This window comes from Panthera tigris, chromosome B4 (assembly GCF_018350195.1).
Source record: "Panthera tigris isolate Pti1 chromosome B4, P.tigris_Pti1_mat1.1, whole genome shotgun sequence".
NCBI lineage: Eukaryota > Metazoa > Chordata > Mammalia > Carnivora > Felidae > Panthera > Panthera tigris.
This window is the reverse complement of record NC_056666.1, coordinates 70,723,658-70,745,809: the sequence shown is the minus strand read 5'-3', so window position 1 is coordinate 70,745,809 and position 22,152 is coordinate 70,723,658. Positions and strand designations below refer to the sequence as shown.

General features: G+C 36.9%; 1 protein-coding gene across 3 annotated transcripts in view; it reads right to left on the bottom strand.

The window, feature by feature from the left end:
* TMEM117 (transmembrane protein 117) overlaps positions 1-22,152 on the bottom strand; it is a 483,475-nt gene that overhangs the window by 234,696 nt on the left and 226,627 nt on the right. For all 3 annotated transcript variants that reach the window (XM_042992135.1, XM_042992137.1, XM_042992136.1), the window contains exon 4: positions 938-1,037. In XM_042992135.1, the coding sequence (XP_042848069.1) occupies positions 938-1,037 (100 nt within the window). The remainder of the gene's footprint in view (positions 1-937; positions 1,038-22,152) is intronic.

The following is a 22,152-nucleotide window of genomic DNA, read 5'->3' as shown; positions in this document are numbered from 1 at the left end:
ACTTAATCAACAAAGCCACCAGGGTGCCCCAATAGTATACACTTATCTTGCTGAGCACTGAGAAATGTAAAAATTGTAGAATCATTATATCAGCCACCTGAAACTAATGTAATACCATATATAAATTATACTTGAAAAAAAGTTTAATGAAAACAAAAAGCAAAAAAAAAAAAAAAAAAAAAAAAGACAGAAGTTACTCTCTTGACAGAGGAACTCAGCATGAAATATGGTTTGTCTATTTGTTGCAGGCTTATAATAAAAAATACGAATAATGCACCATTAAGTTAGTATGTTCAATGAAGAAAACAAATGTAGAAAACTATTTTAAAAGCCCTAGCTGCCCTTGTGATGAGCATAGCATAACATACAGAGATGTTGATTCAGTACATTGTACAACTGAAACTAATGTAAATTAGGTGTCAACTATATTCATATAAAAACATTAAATAAAAGTAAAATAATATTAATACAATTATAAATACGTGCTATGAAGAAAATTTTAAATAAAAATAGTCATTAAGAATACTTCTTCTGAGACAAGCCAGACAACATTCACATGAAAACTGCACATGTCAAAAAAAAAAACAATCCTTTTTGACAGGCACAATTTGACATGTGCAATAGGAAATAAAAAAAATTCTATTAATTTTATGAATGTGTATATGTTTGTATGCCCATACATAATGATAGATATGTATGTATGTTATAAATAAATATTTCCTGGTGGACAGCCATAATTAATATTATAGTTGCATTAATTTTCCCCCTGAAGTAAACAAATACTACATATAATATCTAAATTTTCTGTATTCATGAATTTGTTTCACTCAAAAGAGAAGTAACTCTTGCTCTAAATCCATCAAAAGTGGTGTTTATCCAACATTATGAACATGTCTTCCATTTAATGTTTGAAATGGGTGAAGTTAAAATTTCTTACCATCCAAGCTGTGACAAAGTCCCCCATCCAGGTCCCTACTGCAGCTAATTTCATGAAACTTTCATTTCGGATGCCCATATAGTCTGTAATGATATATGCTCTGTGGAAACAAACACACAAGACATTGTCCAGACTGAGAGAGCTACATCGTCAAAGAATTCTGGTTCAGCAACACGCAAAGGGACTTCCTTCCCTTTCAACAAGATCTCCCGCTTTTGTCTCATCACGTATGCTTACAGATCTGAAAGGCTCAGAAGAGCTCTGGGGGTGTCTGGGTCAGTTCCAATTAGATTTGAAGGCTGGCTGTGGCTATACCAATTACCACGTGCATTTCATTTTCAAGCTGTAAGACTGACAACAGCTTTTGGAAAATCAAACAGAGATACTCAGCAAAGGCATCATTTCATGCTCACTCAGGTATGAAGAGAGGGGAAACAATTCCTGAGTTAGAGTAACTTGAAAGGGAAGAGAAAAGCTCACTTTTCTTTCAGTTCTGTCAAGTCAGAACTATTGAAGACATACTGGGACTATGCTTTACATAGAATATCATACCTGAACAATAGTCAAAAAAAGGTACATTTAAGAAAAATTTTAATGCAATGAAGTAACGTAAAATTTGATTCAAATATATGTGGTTTAAATTATTACTTAAATAAATAACAATAACCAGAAGATTTTATTTCACCTCTTTTTGTGTCACAATTTCTTGTCCACTTCCTATAACACTAATTCATGTTCTTTACAGCCCAAAGAGAGATTCAAAGCCATGACTGATCATTAAACACAAGTAACAAGACTATACTTACTGCATGTAATTTCATTTCTTTCTTCTTATTTGATTTCAAGAAAATCTAAGTATTATTTTCCTATGGTACAATTTCTCCAGGAAAACTGGGACACAGGGCGATCACTTAACTCACCCAATCAATACCACATAACTGATGAATGGTAATTAGGAATCAAATTTCCCTCTATCCCTCTCTCTCTCTCTCTTTTTAAGTCTAAGGTTTTTTTTCGCTCAGATTTTTTTTTTACATTAAATTTTGTTCCTTTTCTTAAACATAAGAGTATTAGTTAACCTTGATTCTTCTTAAATGAACTTTAAAATAAGATACAGTAGAAAATGATATGTTTGTTATTTAGTGAAACTATAAAGAAATACATTTTTGAAGTCATTGAGAGGTAAATCATCTCCAATTTAGTTTTTTTTTTTTTCTGGAGTTATTTCAGATAGTTTTTTTATACATAATATAAACAAATATTTAAATGGTTTTACTTAACAACAAAAATAAACTTATGAACTCTTAAAACAACTTTTTCCCACATGCTTCATTCACCTACCTTAGAAGATCCTTATAAAAATCTTAAGATCTCACCTCAGAATTCTGGGTCTCTATTCCATGGATTTCCATAATGGCCAAAGAAATCATAGCTATCATAAACTGCTTGCTTACAATATTCCAGAGATCACTATTTGCACTTTAAATACAGTGTCTCCAATACCTTCCAAGTCAGCGCAATGAAATGTATTATGATTCCTGTTTCACACATATGGAATTGAGGCTTCAAAGAGTTTTTGCAACTTTCTCAAGGTCAAGCATCTAGTAAATAGACAAGGTTTGAATCTAAATGATTGTCTCCCAAATGCAGGCACTTAACCACTATGCTGTATCTTCATCCTATAAGGGTTAGTGAGATATAAAAAACACAAAGAATATCTATTCTTTTCCCCAGTATTTTAAAAGACATGAAGATCAAGACTTATATCCTTTGAGGATAATTCATAACAGAAGTCAAGGGCAGCATGCAGAGGCTGCAGCCCCCCAGAGTGACGATGAGTCTTGGATTCCCACCAAGTTCACCAAACTAAACAGCCTATGCATGAAAGCCCCCAAGTTAACTTGGACACCTTGGTCTTACTCCCCTCAGTATCACTATTACTGAACAGTTCTTGGGCAGTGAACTCAGTGTACTTTAGAGTATTAGCTCTGATAACTGTCCAGCTCTTTCAGTGACATTTCAAAGGATGTGTTGAATGCCACATCCCTATCTGTTACTTTGCCAGTGAGTTCTAGAATACATTGAGCCAGGATGGAAATTTTGGGGTACATCCTTTGTGGTAATATAGGTATGTATAAGAGAAGACAGTCTCTTATTTCAGTATCTAAAAATAGGGATGAAATGAGGGCACCTGGGTGGCTCAATCGGTTAAGTGTCCGACTTCAACTCAGGTCACGATCTCACAGTTCATGAGTTTGAGCCTCTTATTGGGCTCTGCATCATAGCCTGCTTCAGAATCTCTGTCTCCCTGTCTCTCTGCCCTGCCCCTACTGGCAGAGTCAGTCAGTCAGTCAGTCAGTCTCTCTCTCTCTCTCTCTCAAAAATAAATAAACACTTAAAAAATAAATAAATAAGTAAAATTAGGGATGAGATAGGTAAGCTTGCAAGAGATCAATGATCCAGCCAAGAACTACAAAAAATCTAAATAAAATATTGGCAGTCTCAGTGAGTTGGAGAGACAACATTAGAAACTTAAGGAGCCACGATCCTCATCTTAAAGGGGTCCAGAAGGAAGTATGATACACAGCTGGCTTTACTTTCAAGACATTTGTCAAATTATGAATTATGTTCAGGGGGAGGCTAAGAGACGAAGCAGAAAGTCTGTGAGAAGCACAGCAAAGCTTTGGCAATTTTACCACGTTAAGGAGACTATTGTACTTCAGATCCTGCCAGAAGGAAAGGACCAAGAGAACACACAGAGCAATGGAAGGCTAGAGAAAACCAGAGATGGATGGGTCCTTGATAAAACTGAATCAGTCCTTCCCCACTCCATTTCATGACTGGATTAAGGTGATGAGCTTCTATTCTACCCATCCAACAGAGGAAAGAGTGAACATTTTCTAGAAGAATAAAATATCATCTAGATCCTCTACGTGTTTTTATATAGAACATCCATCAGACATTGAAATGTTACTAAGATATCAAGAAACAGGGCCATACCACCAAAAATCAAGAGAAAAGCCATGTCTAAGACTTGATAACAACAGGGAGTTATTTTGGCTATTCTTTTCACCTTTATTCCCCAGCACTTAGAGCACTGCCTGCATATAATAAGTGATCAGTGAACATTTGTTTAGTGTATGAATTAATGAAGCGAATCAAGTTATTCATGTTTCTACATGGCATGGGTAGATCTATGTATGTGAAACCCTAGAAACAGCAGTAAAGCGATATTTGAACTGTGGGCATGTGGTGAGTACTGAATACTATGGTAACAATGAAGATGAGATAGCACAACTTATGAAATAACTACTTCATTATTCTGGCTTTTGCTGCTTTAGAGAAATATACAGAAGAATTACAAATTTGCTGCCTGACATAAAAATTTGCAACTACTAGTTCATTGATCTGCATACCCTATAACAGTAATATTTCCTGTACTGGTTGCAAAGGACAGAGTGTGCTTATATTTATATAAGCAATGTTAGCCAGTTTGAATATCACATTGAACTCTAATAAAGTGAAGCTGTGAAGCTTCATACCTAATGTTTTAGGGAGTGATTCAGAATAAAATTCTATTTGCTAGGAGGCACCATTAACATTTTTAGTTTTGCTTGGAGTTGTAGCTAATTATTTCAACTATTCCTACATCTTTTGTTTGTTTTGTTTTATACTTTAGCCAATTATTTCCACTGTGCATAGATCTAGAAAATCTTGCAGTTTACCAGCCTTCCAGGTAAATATCAATAATATCTTTAAAATATCATTTCTTTAAAAATTCTAAATGAATTTCTTTACAGGCTATAACTTCAGTTTTTATTTTTTCTTGAGATCTCAAGCCTAACTGTCAAATCCATAACAGGTGGGTATTAACAGCAATGTACAGGACCTTAGAAATGTTCATAATTATCATAATAGCCTGAAAAGCTATCAAGACTATTGTACCTAGTGAAAACTATGTACTAAATGGGCATAAACGAATCAGGCTCTAAATAGTCAATAAAACCATAATCTAGTAAATTGATCTTATAGGGGAGAGTCTTGATCACTACCAACAAAAGTTCCAGTTCACTTCAGTCTATTACTTATATGTACATGAATATAGTCAATGCCAGGTGATTTAGGAGTTGAGTTTCTGAAAGTTTAACAGGAGGCAGTAAACATAGATCACCAAACCAATATGGATTCATGCTTCACTGAAGATCCATCTGTGGCCAGCTGGATTCATAATGTCACAGCTGTCTCTCCCAGCCATGTTTGGGCAACATAAACAAGATTGGGGGCTTCATACACAAGTAAATCATAGATAAGGAGTTGAGTTACATGAGTACAGTCCTGCATTAAACATAATGAAACTAAAGTGAAAATTCTAAGTATTCTTACAACGTTGGGGAGAAAATTTGTCACTATAAAGCACCGGGAGTTAAACCTAGATTTATTACGATTTAACCTCCTGTCAATCCTTTTGTGTTTGTAATGAAATGATTAACAGTCTTCAATCCAGTCTATTATCCAAATAACCACATTTTAGCATTTTTGCTTGAAATTCCTAGTTCTTGCTTATTGAAAGGCTTTGATGGAGCTCAGTACACGTGTATAAACCTCTCAGGCAGGAACTAGGGTATAAACCTACAAAGCAAGATCCATTGGAAAGTCAAAATCCTACAGATAATTGTTAGGAGTAGCCTGGAATGATTAAATGTGCCTCTAGGCCTAAGAGTTCTTACAGATAAAATACCACCTCAAATTTCCCAACTTCAGCCATATATCCCCTCTAATTTTTATAAGGAAGACGTATATAAAAAGACTACAGATGGAGTTTTCATTGAACAAACTCAACCCTGAATGTGAATACATTCACCATACACCAACTATTCCTTTCATCCCTTGCTTTGTTTCAGCCCATTCAGTGAAATTCATCTGTATTAGATACAGAAACCTTAGTATGTCAGCAATTCCTCCCCTCTTTTATTCCTAACATTTGATTAATCACTAAGGTTACTTCTGAAAGGCTCACAAATCTATGCTCTTTTTCTGTCATCACTACTACCTACCAATGTCTCAATCCTGTTCATAAGCCCCTCTAATCTGAATTAAAGCAATAGCTTCCTTCTTCCCTGTGACTGTCTTCCTCTTACATTAGACTCACTATTATCACTACAATGACTTCTGGGGAAGTAATGCATAATACCACAGGAGAAGGTATCTTAGAACAAGAAAGTCCTAGGTTTGCAAACCACCTCCCACTCTATAATCTGGGACTAATGATCAACTCAACCCCTTATCTGTAGAGTTGGGATAAAAAATAACTATTCCTCACAGGGGTTTCTTGAGGATTAAGATTATTTCATTTCTGAAATAGGAAGGTAAAGCTTCTAACACAACAATTTCATAATAGGAGTGTAAAACATAGCACTACGGGCTCCCACTTTCTAAAATAATATAGTGGTTCCCACTGTCAAAGAGTAAAGCATGGATAAGAAGACTGTCCACTCTCTGCCAAGCTTTCCTTTCATTTGGACTCCTCTCCTTTCATCTCACAATCTCCTTTTATTATGCCCTCCACCTCACCATAAAATCAACCTCACCAAAAACCCCACTATTCTATAATGCACCTTAGTATCTTTGTGTGCAATGCTGTCTTTATCTGGAATGCCATTCCCTTTCTTCTGGTCTGAGATTACTAACTCAGCCTAGCCACTTAAGTCCCCCACCATTACCCCTGAAAGCTGTCCCTTCCCTGGTATTAAACATAACACTTGGAATATATTTCTCTTAAATAATTCTCCTAAAGTATTTTATTGATTTTCTCACACTGTCACTCTTTTCCACAAGACTTAGCTCATCAAAGAACATGTTTAATTTCCCCAAGCAGGTGAATTTTTTTGCCCAGTTTATACTATGATTCAGGGTGTAATAAATATTTAAATGAACTAAGTGGTCCATTGATTAATGTAAAATTACTTAGATCATCTAACACCAGAGTCAAACTAGGAAGAGGATAAACAGATAAAAGATTAAAAAAAGAATCTACAATAATAGATAAACTAAAAAGAAACATCAAAGATGAGTAGGCCACATAATTATGATATCCTAACAATGAACAGAATATCATTGTATCATTTATATTTCCCTTCTAGAATAACATGTTGGAAGTAAAAATATAATCAAATCAAAATGAAGAACACATCTTTGACTTTCTGCAATTACATGTTGTAAATTATTTAATTTGAATGTAATTTAGTTGGGTAATAAAGAAAAAAAATATAATAAAATCTCTGCACGATAGCTACAGAATCTTATTATTTAAAAGAGTCTTTTTAAATTAAAAATAGAACTACCATATGATCTAGTAATTCCACTACTGGGTATTTATCCAAAGAATATGAAACCACTAATTCAAAAAATATATGTACTCCTATGTTTACTGCAACATTATTTACAGTAGCCAAATTATGAAAGCAGCCCAAGTGTCTATCAAGAGATGAATGGATAAAGAGGATGTGGAATATTACTCAGCCATAAAAAAGAATGAGATCTTGCCATTTGTAACATTGATGGATCTAGAGAGTATAATGCCAAGTGAAATAAATCAGAGAAACACAAATACCATATGATTTCACTTATATGTAGAATTTAAAAAATAAATGAAAAAAGAAAAAAAAGAGAGAAACCAAAAACCAGACTTTTAAATATAGAGAAGAGGGACACCTGGGTGGTTCAGTTGGTTAAGTGTCTGACTTTGGCTCAGGTCATGATCTCATGGTTTGTAGGTTCGAGCCCTATGTCGAGCTCTGTGCTAACAGCTCAGAGCCTGGAGCCTGCTTCAGATTCTGTCTCCCTCTCTCTCTGCCCCTCCCCCACTCGCACTATCTCTCTCCCTTCCTCCCTCCCTCACCCCTTCTCTCTCTCAAAAATAAACATTAAACAAAATTTTAATAAATAAATAAATACAGAGAACAAACTGATGGTCACCAGTAGGGAAGCAGGTAGGGAGGAGACACAAAATAGTTGAAGGGGACTAAGAATACACTTACCCGTATTCAGGAAAGTCACAGGATATAAAATCAATGCACAGAAATCTGTTGCATGTCTATGCACCAAAAATGAAGCAGCAGCAAGAGAAATCAAGGAATTAATCTCATTTACAGTTGACCAAAAGTCATTAGATACCTAAGAATAACCCTAACCAAAAGGCAAAAGATTTGTACTTTGAAAACTATAGAACACTTATGAAATAAATTGAAGAAGACACAAAGAAATGGAAAAACATTCCATGCTCGTGAATTGGAAGAACAAATGTTGTTAGAATGTTCACCCATAGCAATCTACACATTTAATGCAAACCCTATCAAAATTCCACCAGCATTTTTCACAGAGCTCGAACAAACAATCCTAGTTTAAATGGAACCACAAAAGACCCCAAATAGCCAAAATAATCCTGAAAAGGAAAAACAAAGCTGGAAGCATCACAATTCCAGACTTCAAGCTGTATTACAAAGCTATATAATAATCAAGACAGTATGGTACTGGCACAGAAACAGATATATAGATCAATGGAACAGAATAGAAAACCCAGAAATGGACCCACAGCTATATGGTCAACTCATCTTTGACAAAGAAGGAAAGAATATCCAATGGGAAAAAGTCTCTTCAACAAATGGTGTTGAGAAACTGAACGGTGACATGAAGCAGAATGAAACTCAACCGCTTTCTTACACCATACACAAAAAATAAATTCAAAATACATGAAAGACCTAAATGTGAGACAGGAAACTATCAAAATCCTGGAGCAAAATACAGGCAGCAACCTCTGTGGCAACTTGGCTACAGCAACTTCTTACTAGATATGTCTCTGGAGGCAAAGGAATCAAATAAAAAATAAATTATTGGGACTTTATCAAGATAAAAATCTTCTGCACAGAGAAGGAAACAATCAGCAAAACTAAAAGGCAGCCTACAGAATGGAAGAAGATATTTTCAAATGACATATCTGATAAAGGGTTGGTATGCAAAATCTATAAAGAACTTATCAAACTCAGCACCCAAAAAACAAATAATCCAGTTAAGAAATGGGCAGAAAACATAAATAGACATTTTTCCAGAGAAGACATCCAGATGGCTAACAGACATATGAAAAGATGCTCAACAACATTCATCATCAGGAAAATACAAATCAAAACCACAACAAGATACTACCTTACACCTATCAGAATGGTAACATTAACACCACAGGAAACAACAGATATCGGTGAGGATGTGGAGAAAGGGGAACCCTCTTGCACTGTTGGTGGAAATACAGACTGATATAGCCACTGTGGAAAACAGTATGGAGGTTCTTCAAAAAGTTAAAAATAGAGCTACCCTATGACCCAGCAATTTAACCACTAGGTATTTACCCAAAGGAAACAAAAGTATTGCAAAGGGGCACATGCACCCCGATGCTTATGGTAGTATTATCAACAATAATCGTATTATGGAAAGAGCCCAAAGGTCCATCAACTACTGAATAGATAAATAAGAGGTGGTATATTTATACAACAGAATGTCACTCGGCCATCAAAGAGAAAGAAGTCTTGCCATTTACAATGACAGGGATGGAGCTAGAGTGTATTATGCTAAGTGAAACAAGTCCGTCAGAGAAAGACAAATACCATATGATTCACTCATATGTGGAATTTAAGAAACGAAACAGATGAACATATGAGAAAGGGAAAAAAAGGGAAGCAAACAATAAGAGACTCTTAACTATAGAGAACAAATTGAGGGTTGCTGGAGGTGGGTGGCAGGACATAGGCTAAATGGGTGATAGGTATTAAGGAGGGCACTTGTGTTCAGCACAGGGTGTTACATGTAAGTGATAAATCACTAAATTCTATTTCCAAAACCAGTAGTACACGCTATATGTTAACTAACTAGAATTGAAATAAAAATTTGAAAAAATAAAGAGTACACTTATCATGGTAAGCACTGAGAAACATACAGAATTCTCAAACCACTGTATTATATACCTGAAGCAACACTGTATGTTAAGTATACTAAAATTAAAATTTTTTAAAATAATAATCATAAAGCCACAGGGATATATTTTACAGTATGGTAACTATAGTTAATGACATTGCATTGGATATTTGAAAGTTGCTAGGAGTGTAGATCTTAAAAATTCTCATCACCAAGAAAAAAACCTGTAACTATGTATGGTGACGGATGTTAACAAAGCTTATTGTGGTGATCATTTCACACTATATATAAATATCAAATCATTATTTTGTACACCTAAAACTAATATAGTGTTGTACATCAATTATAGCTCAATAAAAGTAAACAGATATATGGCAAAAAATGATAGGTAAATAAATAAAAGAATCCTTTTAAATGAGACTAGGTATCAAAATGAAACGTTGTGCACTGATTTGCTGGCACAAATCATACAAGAGCTATATAGTAAAATACATTTCTATTATTCATGTGGAAAAAGAAAGCAAATTTATTCCACTCACCTTCAAATGGATACTGCCGAGCTACATGTCATTTGTTCTTTGAAGTCAAAATTTAGGAGTTTACAAGGTTATAAAATAATAGTCTCAAAACTAATTTTAAGGTTACAGAATTGTTGTGGTTATACCCCAAGTTTCTGTCTTAGGTCCCTTTTTCCCTCCCCTTCACAAACATTCCAGAAGTGGGCAATCTAATTGGATGCCCAAAATGGGCCTATCTTCTACTTCTAATGAATTAAACAGCCAAGACACTTCATGTATCTTTTCTAAAGTCACTGGAAAAACAATAGAAAGAATAAAAACTTTAAATCCTGAACTTTTTGCTAAGAGAGCCCCAGTAAATCCCCAAAGGAATCCAGAGAGCCACAAATTACTTAAAATTAATTTCATATTAAACTTGATCATGTTTTAATGTTAAATAACATTTCAGTGTGCTTATAACTACTCAGATAAAATATATCTGAATTGTAAAGTGAATTGCAGGCGGAACCAGAGTGGCATTAATTAATTTATCCTACATAATGATGCTTCCTTCCAAACTAATTAGAGAGGCATAAAATAACTTATAAATTCTGCTAAGATTCTGATGCTGCTCAAAGTAGAACAAAAAGCAAGTTCAATTTTAATGGGTGTTTTTCAGTCAAGGTAAGTGTTCAGGCTGTTAAAAGGTCAAAATAGATAAGAAATAATGGAATGGAAACACCGAGACATAAATACAATAATTAACTTTTGGCAGAAACTATAATTTTTCCACTGCATATAATAAAATAAAGAAACATGAAAAATGAGACTGTCCTTCTCCTGCCCACAAAATTTTCAAACTCAAAGCATAATTGCTTTGTGATAGTATGATAATTATTCTTTTCCCTCTCCTCTCCTTCCCCACCTTCCCTTCTCCTCCTTCTCCTCCTCCTCCATCTTCTTTTGGCTATGAGTTCAATTACCTCTCATGCTCTTCCCCTGACTACCCAACACTATTTCCCAATCATTTATGCCCTATTCTTGTTGAAGATATTTTAGACTCCAATTATGGGAAGGGGGAGGGGGCCATTTTCTCAACCAAGAACCCTTCTCACCGCATGTGAATTTACGTGAGATGAGCATCTGCCTTATTTCTTTTCATTTACTCATTAAACAAATAATTACTGATGCCTCACTATATGCTAGACCATGGGCCTGATACTTAGAAACTCACATTTTTCCAAGGGAAAGGAAATAGCAACCCAGAGCTAAGTGGTCACTTCCTACATTATCTTCCAGTATTCTTGCCTAATAATTTCTTCTGTCCTACAACTACCCTTCCCCAATCAGGGCCCTAAGGGTAAATAAGAAGAAAGAAATCTTTATTCATGAGGTCAGATGAAAAAAAATGGCATGATTATTGGTGTCCACATTCTGCTCTGTGCACTGTGTAACTGGAGTCTGTAGCAAGAGAGAAGGGGGATTGAAAGAGACCAAGAATACAGGCAGCAGGCTGAGTCCTGCAAATGAGGAAAGACAAAAGACAGAAGAACACAGGAGAGGGTCTAATTCCATGGTCTTCTGGAGACCTACTTCCTGTACTTTAGATTCCATGAGACACCCTCTGTTACTTTCTAATCATCACTGCCTCCCATCTTTGTTCCTAAGCTAGCTTGACAGACCTTCCACTCATTGCAATGAAAAGACTTGCAACCATTTGCCAAGAAAAAAACGTTAGAGCCTAACACTGTGCTTTTGAATATTTAGTTCAATTGTAACAATATGACAATCTTATAAATCCTTTTAGAAAGGGATGCCGTTAAACTGGCTGAAAGAGAAGAGTCACCAGTGTGGTTGATAAACTGATGTTCATTTTCAAATGACTCCTAATAAGAACAAGGATAAATGCATTGTGCCCACTCTTTACCCCACTGCCTAAGACAATAGGGGGACTTCTGTTTAAATCTTAATGTACTATTCACATGCACAGAATTCACAAGTGTGCTAAAGTTCTGAACAGCCTTCCCCTCCCCAGTTAAAAACTAGGCATGCATGCTCTAGATAAAACCAGTGTGTTAGAATGTGTCTCCTTTTTATGAGATATGGGGCACACTAAGAGAGTGTCAAACAAGTGACAATAAATGGAGTATCTGTGTGTTTAATAGATAAAAAGCTAGATAAAAAGGTTACATATCTTAGCTTGCTGGTCTAAAAGGAACCTGATTTTGAAATAAAAAGTGTTGACAAAAGACAAAACAAAGACAGATAAAGTGCAGGTTAGAGAGAGTGGAGGCTGCCCTTCTGACATATCAAAGATTTTTATAGGCTTGCTACAAAGTGTCAAGAGAAGGTAACAAAAAGATCAGATGAAGCAGACATCACTTAGTGTAGAATAGAGAGCTGGAGAGAGTTTCACAGGAGTTTGGGAGGGGGGCTCTGGAATTGAGTTTGCCAATGATATGAGTGACTTGGGGTAGCAGATTTCCAGGTGTGCGATTCTATGAGGATGCAAAAGAGAGCACACACCTTTCACCCACAGCCATCTCTGCACTTAGACGCTCTGTGTAAGAGCCACGCCCCCGGGCATCTCTCTAGCCTGACAATGCTTAATGCCCTTCAAATTAGAAATGACATGATTCTTATTGCTCCATAAGTTTGTTCCGCAATTTTACTAATTATATAGCTTCATTTGATTTAACAATAAAGAATTTCATGCTTTGCTTTGCAATGTGTGATTCACAAGCTACATCACTCCAGCCAATGGTATGAAATAAAAAAGGAAATAAAGCCAAATTTCCACCCACCTTGTGAGCATTTCCAGCCCATCAAGTTCCTCCCAAATAATTCACTGAGTTTTCAAAAAGTTTTATTTGTGCTGTTGAAGCTAGGACTTTCAGCTTCCACGGTGCTAGTTTCTAGCTAATACTGTCAACGATGCTTCCAAACATATCCTTTCTTCCACTAACGCCCACTGAAGTCTCTGCTACAGCTACTCATGTTGTCAGTGTGGGAGCCAAGGACCCAAAATACTGGTGTGTGCCAATGACAAGGAAGATATCATTGCAAATTCTATTATTGTAACCTGTGTTCCTTTCACCAATTCTGAGCTCAATCACCAATATACTCACATTACCACACTACACCTGTGCCGCCAGATGCCAATATCAACCATGCTGATTCCTGACCACTTCAAATACCCACAGAGATTATGGCCTCTTTCAATTTTTACTTGCTTATATATAATAGCTTCATGCCTTTGGATTCAGATGGGGCCAGGAATAAAAGATATTGTGTTTTATCCACAATTCCTCCCATGTCAACACCTGCCCATTGTCCTTGACACAGATGTCCTTGCTTCAAGTCTTATTTTCCAGGAGCTTCTTTCGGTGCCTTATGTAACAGCACTCCAGAGGCAGGGTCACAAGTAAACTTGGTGGAGTGAGAAGATAGGTGTTTCCTCTCCCAGATTTATAGGAATAAAAGAATAAATCTGCAGAGTAGAAGAGATGGCAGAAAGCGAGAAATTTTAATAAAATTTTGGGAAGAAGATTAAGGAACTTATTCTGGAGGATTAAATCCTTCTGGGATGTGTATTAAAAAGGAAGCTAAATTCTGCCTCTGAACCTCAACAATACTCAAGAACAGGAGGCTCAGCATTTCTGAAGGTGAGACAGGGGAAGGATAGAACTGAAAAGAGAAGTTGGAAATCCTGAACGATGAGTAGTTCGACTACCAGGCACTCTCCCTCAGCCAATAAAACCAAGAAATGACTTTTACCCCACCTTGTGAGGATGGACATGAGCTATCTGGAGAAATTCAAGCAAAGAGTTAGACACTTTAGCTAAAATAGGAGCTGCAAAAATACAAGTTTGAATGTAATATAATATAATATAATATAATATAATATAATATAATATAAATATCTGTGAGTTCTATTACCCACAATGCTGTTCGTCTGGGTGGAGGACATCTCAAAGACCAGCCCTGCCCTCCTCAAAAAGCTTATTAACAATTGAGGTCTCCCAGTGAAATATCCAAAAGCCCATTAGCCACAGCCTGCTGTGTCAAGAATGTCCTGTCATAAGCTTGTCTGTGCACAGAGACTTTCTAATCACCTTTTAACTGCCCGCTTTTAAAAATAAAACAGATTTGAGACATTACCATATATTTGAGAAGAATCGTTAAGAAGAAAAAAAAAAGATCAAAACTAAACAAAAATGAGGCACCCAGAGAAAATAGACAATGCAGAAAGCAGAAGAAAAATATGAGGACAGAATAAAGATATTTTTCATACCTGCAAAGTTAAAATTCAATTATATGCTATCTGTGAAGAAAAAAAAAAAAAAAAAAAAAATATATATATATATATATATATATATATATATATATATATAAACCCAAAGCAACATAAAGGTTTAAAGTTAAAGAGTAAAGGGGTACCTGGGTGGCTTAGTCGGTTAAATGTCTGCCTCTTGATTTCAGCTCAGGTCATGATCTCATGGGTTCCTGAGACTGAGCTCCACATCCGGCTCCATGCTATCTGCTTGGGATTCTCTCTCTTCTCTCTCTCTGCCCCTCCCCCTGCTCTATCTGTCTCTCTCTCAAAATAAATAAATACACATTTTTTAAAAAGGAAGTAAAATACAAAAAAATTAAGTTGAAAAAGATAGCATGCAAACAAAAATACAAAAGAAAATACAAAATACAAAAATACAAAAAGAAATTTGGAATAACTATAACTAAATCCAATTTTAAAGACAAATTATACTATTATAGATTGAGAGGGAATCTTACTAATAAAAAAGGTTCAGCTCATCAGGAAGGTATAATGTGCCCTCACAATATAGAATTTACTGTCAGAGAGGTAGGAAAAATAGACAAGTTCACACAGGAAATAGATATCAACATATTTCTCTCAGTAACCAATGAAACAATCCAAGAAAAACCACAGTAGAGGACATAGAGGATTTGAATGAATTAGCCAACTCTTTCTAATGGAAATACATAGAATGACTAACACCACAACTACAGAATACACATTCTTTTAATGCGACAAAGCAAGTCTCAAAATATTGTTAAATGACTTAATCAAATAGAGGATATTCTTTGCCCATAATGTAACTACATTATAAGTCAATATAATGTAACTACATTATAAATCAATAATACAAAAATAACTTGACAATCCCCAGATCTTTGAAAACCAAGAGACACATGTCCAAAAATCACGTGTAAGTGAAAACAGAAATCTCAGTTGGAGAGAGAAAATATTTTAAACTGGATACTAATGGAAATATTGTGAGATACGACTAAAACCATGCTTAAACTTTTAATTTTAACATATTGAAAAAAAAGAATGCTGAAAATTAAAGAAGAATCTTCCTCAAGAAATTAGAGGAAAAAAATAAAATAAGCCAAAAAGATATAAGTAATTTAAATCTTTTAACGTTTCTTTATATTTGAGAGACAGAGAGAGAGAGAGAGGGTGAGTGGAGCAGGGGCAGAGAGAGAGGGAGACACAGAATCCAAAGCAGGCTCCAGGCTCCGAGCTGTCAGCACAGAGCCCAACATGGGGCTCAAACTCAGTAACCGTGAGATCATGACATGAGCTGAAGTTGGCCACTTAAGCGACTGAGCCACCCAGGCGCCCAAAGATAGAAATAATTTAAAAAATTAAATAGAATCTAATTAAACAAGTAGCAAGAAAAGAAAATGGAAACATACAATACAGAGAGGATAAACAAAGTTGGTCCTGTGAAAAGACCTAAAACTGATCGCTCTCAGGCAAGACTGATGAAAATACAAAGAAAGAAGGCACACCCAATGTCAGAAATGAAAAAGGAGCACTGCTACAGATCCTGCAGAGATTAAACAGATAATGAGAGTACATTTAAAGAAATTTAGATGAAAACAAAACATTTAAAAATTACCAGAATGTCCATAGGAATAAAAAGCACTAAAAAAAGATGTGTAACTATTGACAAAATTGAATTTATAATTAGAAACTTCCCCACAAGTAAATTCCAGGCCCAGATATATACGTGGGGACCAAGAGAAATGTGAAGGAATGGTTACAGCATCATTATTTATAAAGCCTCAAACTGGACCCTGAATATCTATCAACAGAAGAAAAGATAAATACATCAGGGCTTGGTCATACAATGGAGACTATTCAACAATGAAAACAAACCACTCTGATACAAAGCCTGGATGGATCTCAGAAACCATGACATAAAAGAAGGCAGACAAGAAAAAGAGCATAATCAATGATCACAAGTATGTAAAGCTCAGAAACAGCAAAACTAAACTATGGTAATTAGGGAGGTATTATAAGAAAGTGAACAGCATAAAAAAGCAAGATACTGGTTACTCTGGAGGGAGGGAGGGGCAGAGAGGTTTATTATCAGGAAATATAGCCACAGAGCTTTGGGGACGCTGGCAGCGTTTTTTTGTTTAACATGAATGGTCATGGAGGGGGGGTGGGGTTTACTTAAAAATATTTTATTTTTTTTTACTTTATTTAAAAAATTCTTTTTAACGTTTATTTATTATTGAGAGAGACAGACAGACAGAGCATGAGCATGGGAGGGGCAGAGAGAGAGGGAAACACAGAATCTGAACCAGGCTCCAGCCTCTGAATTATCAGCAAAGAGCCCAACATGGGGCTCAAACTCACAAACCGCAAGATCATGACCTGAGTCGAAGTCGGATGCTTAACCGACTGAGCCACACAGGTGCCCCTAAAAAATACTTTATAACAATTCAATTTTTTGCAATTATTTGCAATAATTAAGCTGTAAATATATGTTCTATGTACTTTTGTGTAGGTATGTTATTTCCATACTTTTTAAAAGGACAAAAAATAATATTATTATAGAAGGGGCTTAAGAAATGGTACTATTACTGTTATTTTATAGGAGAAACATTGGGATAGCAAAAAAGTCTACATAGCTTTTGGGAGAAAATTATTTCTAACATGGATTAGAGGGTGCCATGGAGGAGAGGAACAGAAGACCCTCAGAGTGTGATCAGGCCTGCGTGTGTTGCAGCAGTAAAATTGGTGATACGTCCTGGCTAGAACAAGAACGATGTAAAGGAATAATAAAAGAGGAAGCTGAAAATTAATGATGTAGTGAAGGGCATTGAGTGTCTACAATGTAATTTAGCCCTGTTTTAAAGCCTGTGGACAATTCACATTTGGAATTTAGACTGCTTCAGTTTCTTCTATAAGGCACTGTATCTTTTACACCTTTACATATCTTTCTGCTTCTTAACTAATCATGCTTCTTGGTATCTCTTAATGGAAAAGTGATGAGACGGCTTTACCAAATGCAAGGACTACCATTTTTTACATACATAATGCCTGATAAGGTAGAGACTACATCAAGTACCATTTGAAAGACCCATACAAATTTATATCCACTTCATTTATTTCAAAGAGTAAAGCAGAAAGTCACCCCAAAGCAGCTGTTCCCTTGGTTGTATGAAGAATCACTTGGAGGTGCGCCTGGGTGTCTCAGTCAGTTGAGCATCTGACTTCGGTTCAGGTCATGATCTCACGGTTTGGGGGTTCAAGCCCCACGTCAGGTTCTGTGATAACAGCTCAGTGCCTGGAGCCTGCTTTGGATTCTTTGTCTCCCTCTCTCTCTGCCCCTCCCCCACTTGCATTGTCTGTCTCTCTCTCTCAAAAATAAATAAACATTAAACAAATTTTAAAAAAAAGAATCATTTGGGTAATTTCCCAGTAGCCCCTTGGTTGAAGATAAGAACACTTCTGGGGAAGGGGAGTAGGAAACATGTAATAAATTTCTGCGACTCTAGCAGAGCTCTCCAAGACTCTTGACATGCAGAGCTGGTCCTCAAGGAGGGGGAGTATGGAGGCTGGTCAGGAAGACCTGATGTAAGGCCCAGTGGTACAGAGTAATGATGAGGCCCCTCCAACAAAACCATGAGGAGAGTGGGTGGCCAAGCAGCCAACTTAGGTCTATCCACTCAGCAGCATGGGTTAAAGGAGCTGTTTTCAGCACCCAGTACGACTGATGGGAGCTCTTCTGAACCCAGCCATTTTAGAGAAAGGACACCTAATGGCTATGCATGGGCTGGACCAGGGAGGGTACCAGTGCCAGGTGGACAGGCACCGGTGCAGGTGCAAGCTTCAACAGAGACACTGTGGCAGCAAGACACAAATGAGGTAGAAGAAGAACTAGATGGCACTAGCTTTCCCTACGGCAGCTACTTAAAATGAACCCCAGTGACCCCACATGGGTAAGTCACCAAATTTAAGACCAATTGGGTGGGGGTGCCTGAGTGACCCCGTTGGTTAAGCATCCAACTCTTGATTTCAGTTCAGGTCATGACCTCATGGTTTGTGAGTTTGATCCCCACATCAGGTTCTGCACTGATCTGCAAAGCTTGCTTAGAATTCGCTCTCCCTCTCTGCCCCTCCTCCACTTGTGCACGCACATGCAAGCACGTGCTTGCACTCTCCCTCTTTTCTCTCTCTCTCAAGATAAATAAATAAACATTTTTTAAGGGCACCTGGGTGGCTCAGTTGGTTTAGCGTCCAACTTTGGCTCGGGTCATGATATCACGGTTTGTGAGTTCAAGCCCCACGTCGGGCTCTGTGCTGACAGCTCAGGGCCTGGAGCCTGCTTCCGATTCTGTGGCTCTCTCTCTCTCTGCTCCTCCCCTGCTCACTCTCTGTCTCTCTCTCCTACAAAAATAAATAAACATTCAAAAAACTTAAAAAAAAGAAAAAAAGGAAGAAAGCTAAATAAATAAATAAATAAATAAACAAATAAATAAATAAATAAAAAGACCAATTGGGTGGATAAAACTTCAAAAAGAAGGTCAGACTCTTTACTAATGAATATAGGTAGAGCCTCAAGCCGTTAATAAGAAAGGTTAAAATAAACCAGCCCAAAGTTGAACTCTGAGTTTGTGAGGCATTCATGCCAACAACATATTATGCCAGAGATTTCTGAAGAATCAGCTTAAATTTGCTTGGTGTATATATCACCCCCTCCACCAACTCCACCAAATACTGACAGCATAGGCCCTGGGTAGAAATTAAAGGTCTGTTGGGGGCTTTCCCTTTAAGAGCTTCAGGTACAAGGCACATACCTAACCCTAAAAGAAAAGCCATTTAAGACATCTCCCAGTCATCTGCCCCTCAACTCAAAGGACAGGGTGAGCTATTTATTCAATCTTTCAACAATATTGATTGAACACCTCCTCCATGCCAGGAACCGTGCTAGGTGCTGGGAATACAAAGAAGAATAAGACCCAGTGATTACCATTTAGCAAATGAAAAAAGACACACAAACAAATCAACAGAGCCCTCCGGTGGAAAATGCTCTAAGGGAGAGGACAGGCAGAGATGAGAAGCCCAGGGTCTGGGAGCACAGCAGGCTTCACAGAGGAGGGCCAGAGGAGAGAAAACGTGTTTGAAGTAGAAGCAAACAGATGCACAAAGGCAAAGAGGGCTGAAGGCAGCAGGCAAGCGAGTTAAAGGGAGAAGGAAGGGCAGGAAGCGGTGGCTACATCAGGGAAGGCTTTGCACAGCCTTAACAAGGTTTGCTTTTTAAAACATCACTGAAATGGGAGCATTACAACGACAGACCCCAATCTCCTATCCCAACAACTTCCTGGATATTATCCATGCAGTACCTTCAAAATGCTTTCCATTTAGGAGGCTGTATCAGTCAGGGTTCTCCAGAGAAACAGAACCAGTAGGAGATTATAGATATAGATAGATGATTGATAGATAGATGATAGATGACAGATAGATGATAGAAAGATGATAGATGACAGATGATTGATAGATAGATGATAGATGACACAGGGAGAGATAGATGATAGATGATTGATAGATGATAGATGATAGATGACACAGGGAGAGATAGATGATAGATAGGTGACAGATAGATGGATGACAGATGATTGATAGATGACAGATGCACATACATACACATACACATATACATATACACGTAAATGAAGAAATTTCTTTTGAGAAAGTGGTTTATCCAATTGTGGGGGCTGGCTAGTGTGCAGACTATAGGGCAGGCTTGCAGGCTGGAATTTCTTGGGCAGGAGCTGATGCTGCAGTCTTCAGAAGAATGTTTTTCTTTTTTCAGTAAACCCACTTTTGCTCTTAAGGCTTTTCAACTGATTGGATGGGGTCCACACACATTATCAACAGCAAGCTCCTTTTCTTAAAGTCAATTGATTTTAGATGTTAACCACATCTCATAAGACTTCACAGCAGCATCTAGACTGGTGTTTGATTAAACAGCTAGGTACTAAAGCCCAGACACATAAAACCACCGAAGCCATACTCCTGACTTACATTTAAAGATATACTTGTTTTTACATCAAAAAATACAACTCTCATCAAAACCTAATATATTTAAAAGTCCCTATGATTCTGATTTTAGAATTTAACACAGAATTCCTGTAACAGTGCTCCATTTTCCCAAACACACGGACACACACACAGATGCATACACACACCATGCAAAATAGTACTTCATCAAATAGAGAGGAGGCTTCTCATCAATATTCTAATTCAGAGGTCAATACCAATTTGGCCATACCTTCATATTTTATAATTCAAACTATGGAATTTCATAGTATTTATGAAATTTTAGTTCGATTTCCATGAATCCCTACCTGTACTTTAATCTGCAACCAGATTTGTTTTGTTGAGTCAACGCAAGACTCTTTTTCTTCTGGTTCCTTTCTGAAGTTCTTGCTCACACTAGAATTATTTTTGCTGTCAAACATCAACTTCCTGCTATTATTTTAACGGCCAAGTGTTAACAGGTAAATTATTCACATCCATGTCCAGCTGAAAAAGCATTCTTTTGAAACCCAAAGGTATTCACTTTTAACTCCTCTTGAATGCAGGGGTCATGGATAGATTGGGCATTTTTATCAAATGACCTATTTTTTTCATTAAAAATAGACTATCCCTTGAAGAGACCCCTTGCATATACAGGAACTAGCACACTGTGTTAAGCAATAATTAGCTTGTGGGAAACACTATAGAATGTTTAATAACATACAAAATCACCAGCAGCCAGAACCTTGAAGATCAGAAACCACTTTTGGAATCCTGATAGCTTCAGGGAATTACATAAACACAGGTAGAAGGATTTAAGATAGTATTTGATGCTGTGGTGTTCAGCAAATACTTGCTGAATCTGAAGAGAAAGGGAGAGAAATTCCACCTTCTGGAGGAACACAACCTTCTCAGCTAGATGTATGAGGAAGAACTGGAAGGTGAAATCAAACCAAACTCAGTATTGTGCATACTCCTGCTCAATTTATTGACAGAAAACCATATTATTCATTACAAAGTTCAGGTTCACTCATACCCAAAAATGTACTTTTAGACATCCATAGAGTCCTTAATTGAAGTGACGCATTACTTGTGAACAGGTGGTTTACAGGGCAGGAGCAAAGGACGGAGACACAACCCTGGACCTCTTAACGATGGTTGCCTGTACGTGTTCCAACAACCAGAAGCCAGGAGAGGGCCCTGAGCAGTCAGACTGTGAACTGGGATCCCAAATCTGAGGCTCAGCAAATAACGTTGGCCTATTTAGAGCTGCTCGGCCAATTGAAAAAAATCAAATCACCAAATCCAGGGAAGTGATTTAATAGAAACGTGGGCACCAGGGTACAAAATCAGACCATGTCCATAGGCAGGCACAAGGGAAGCTGGTAGCAACTCCTGAGCTAAAAAGCAGA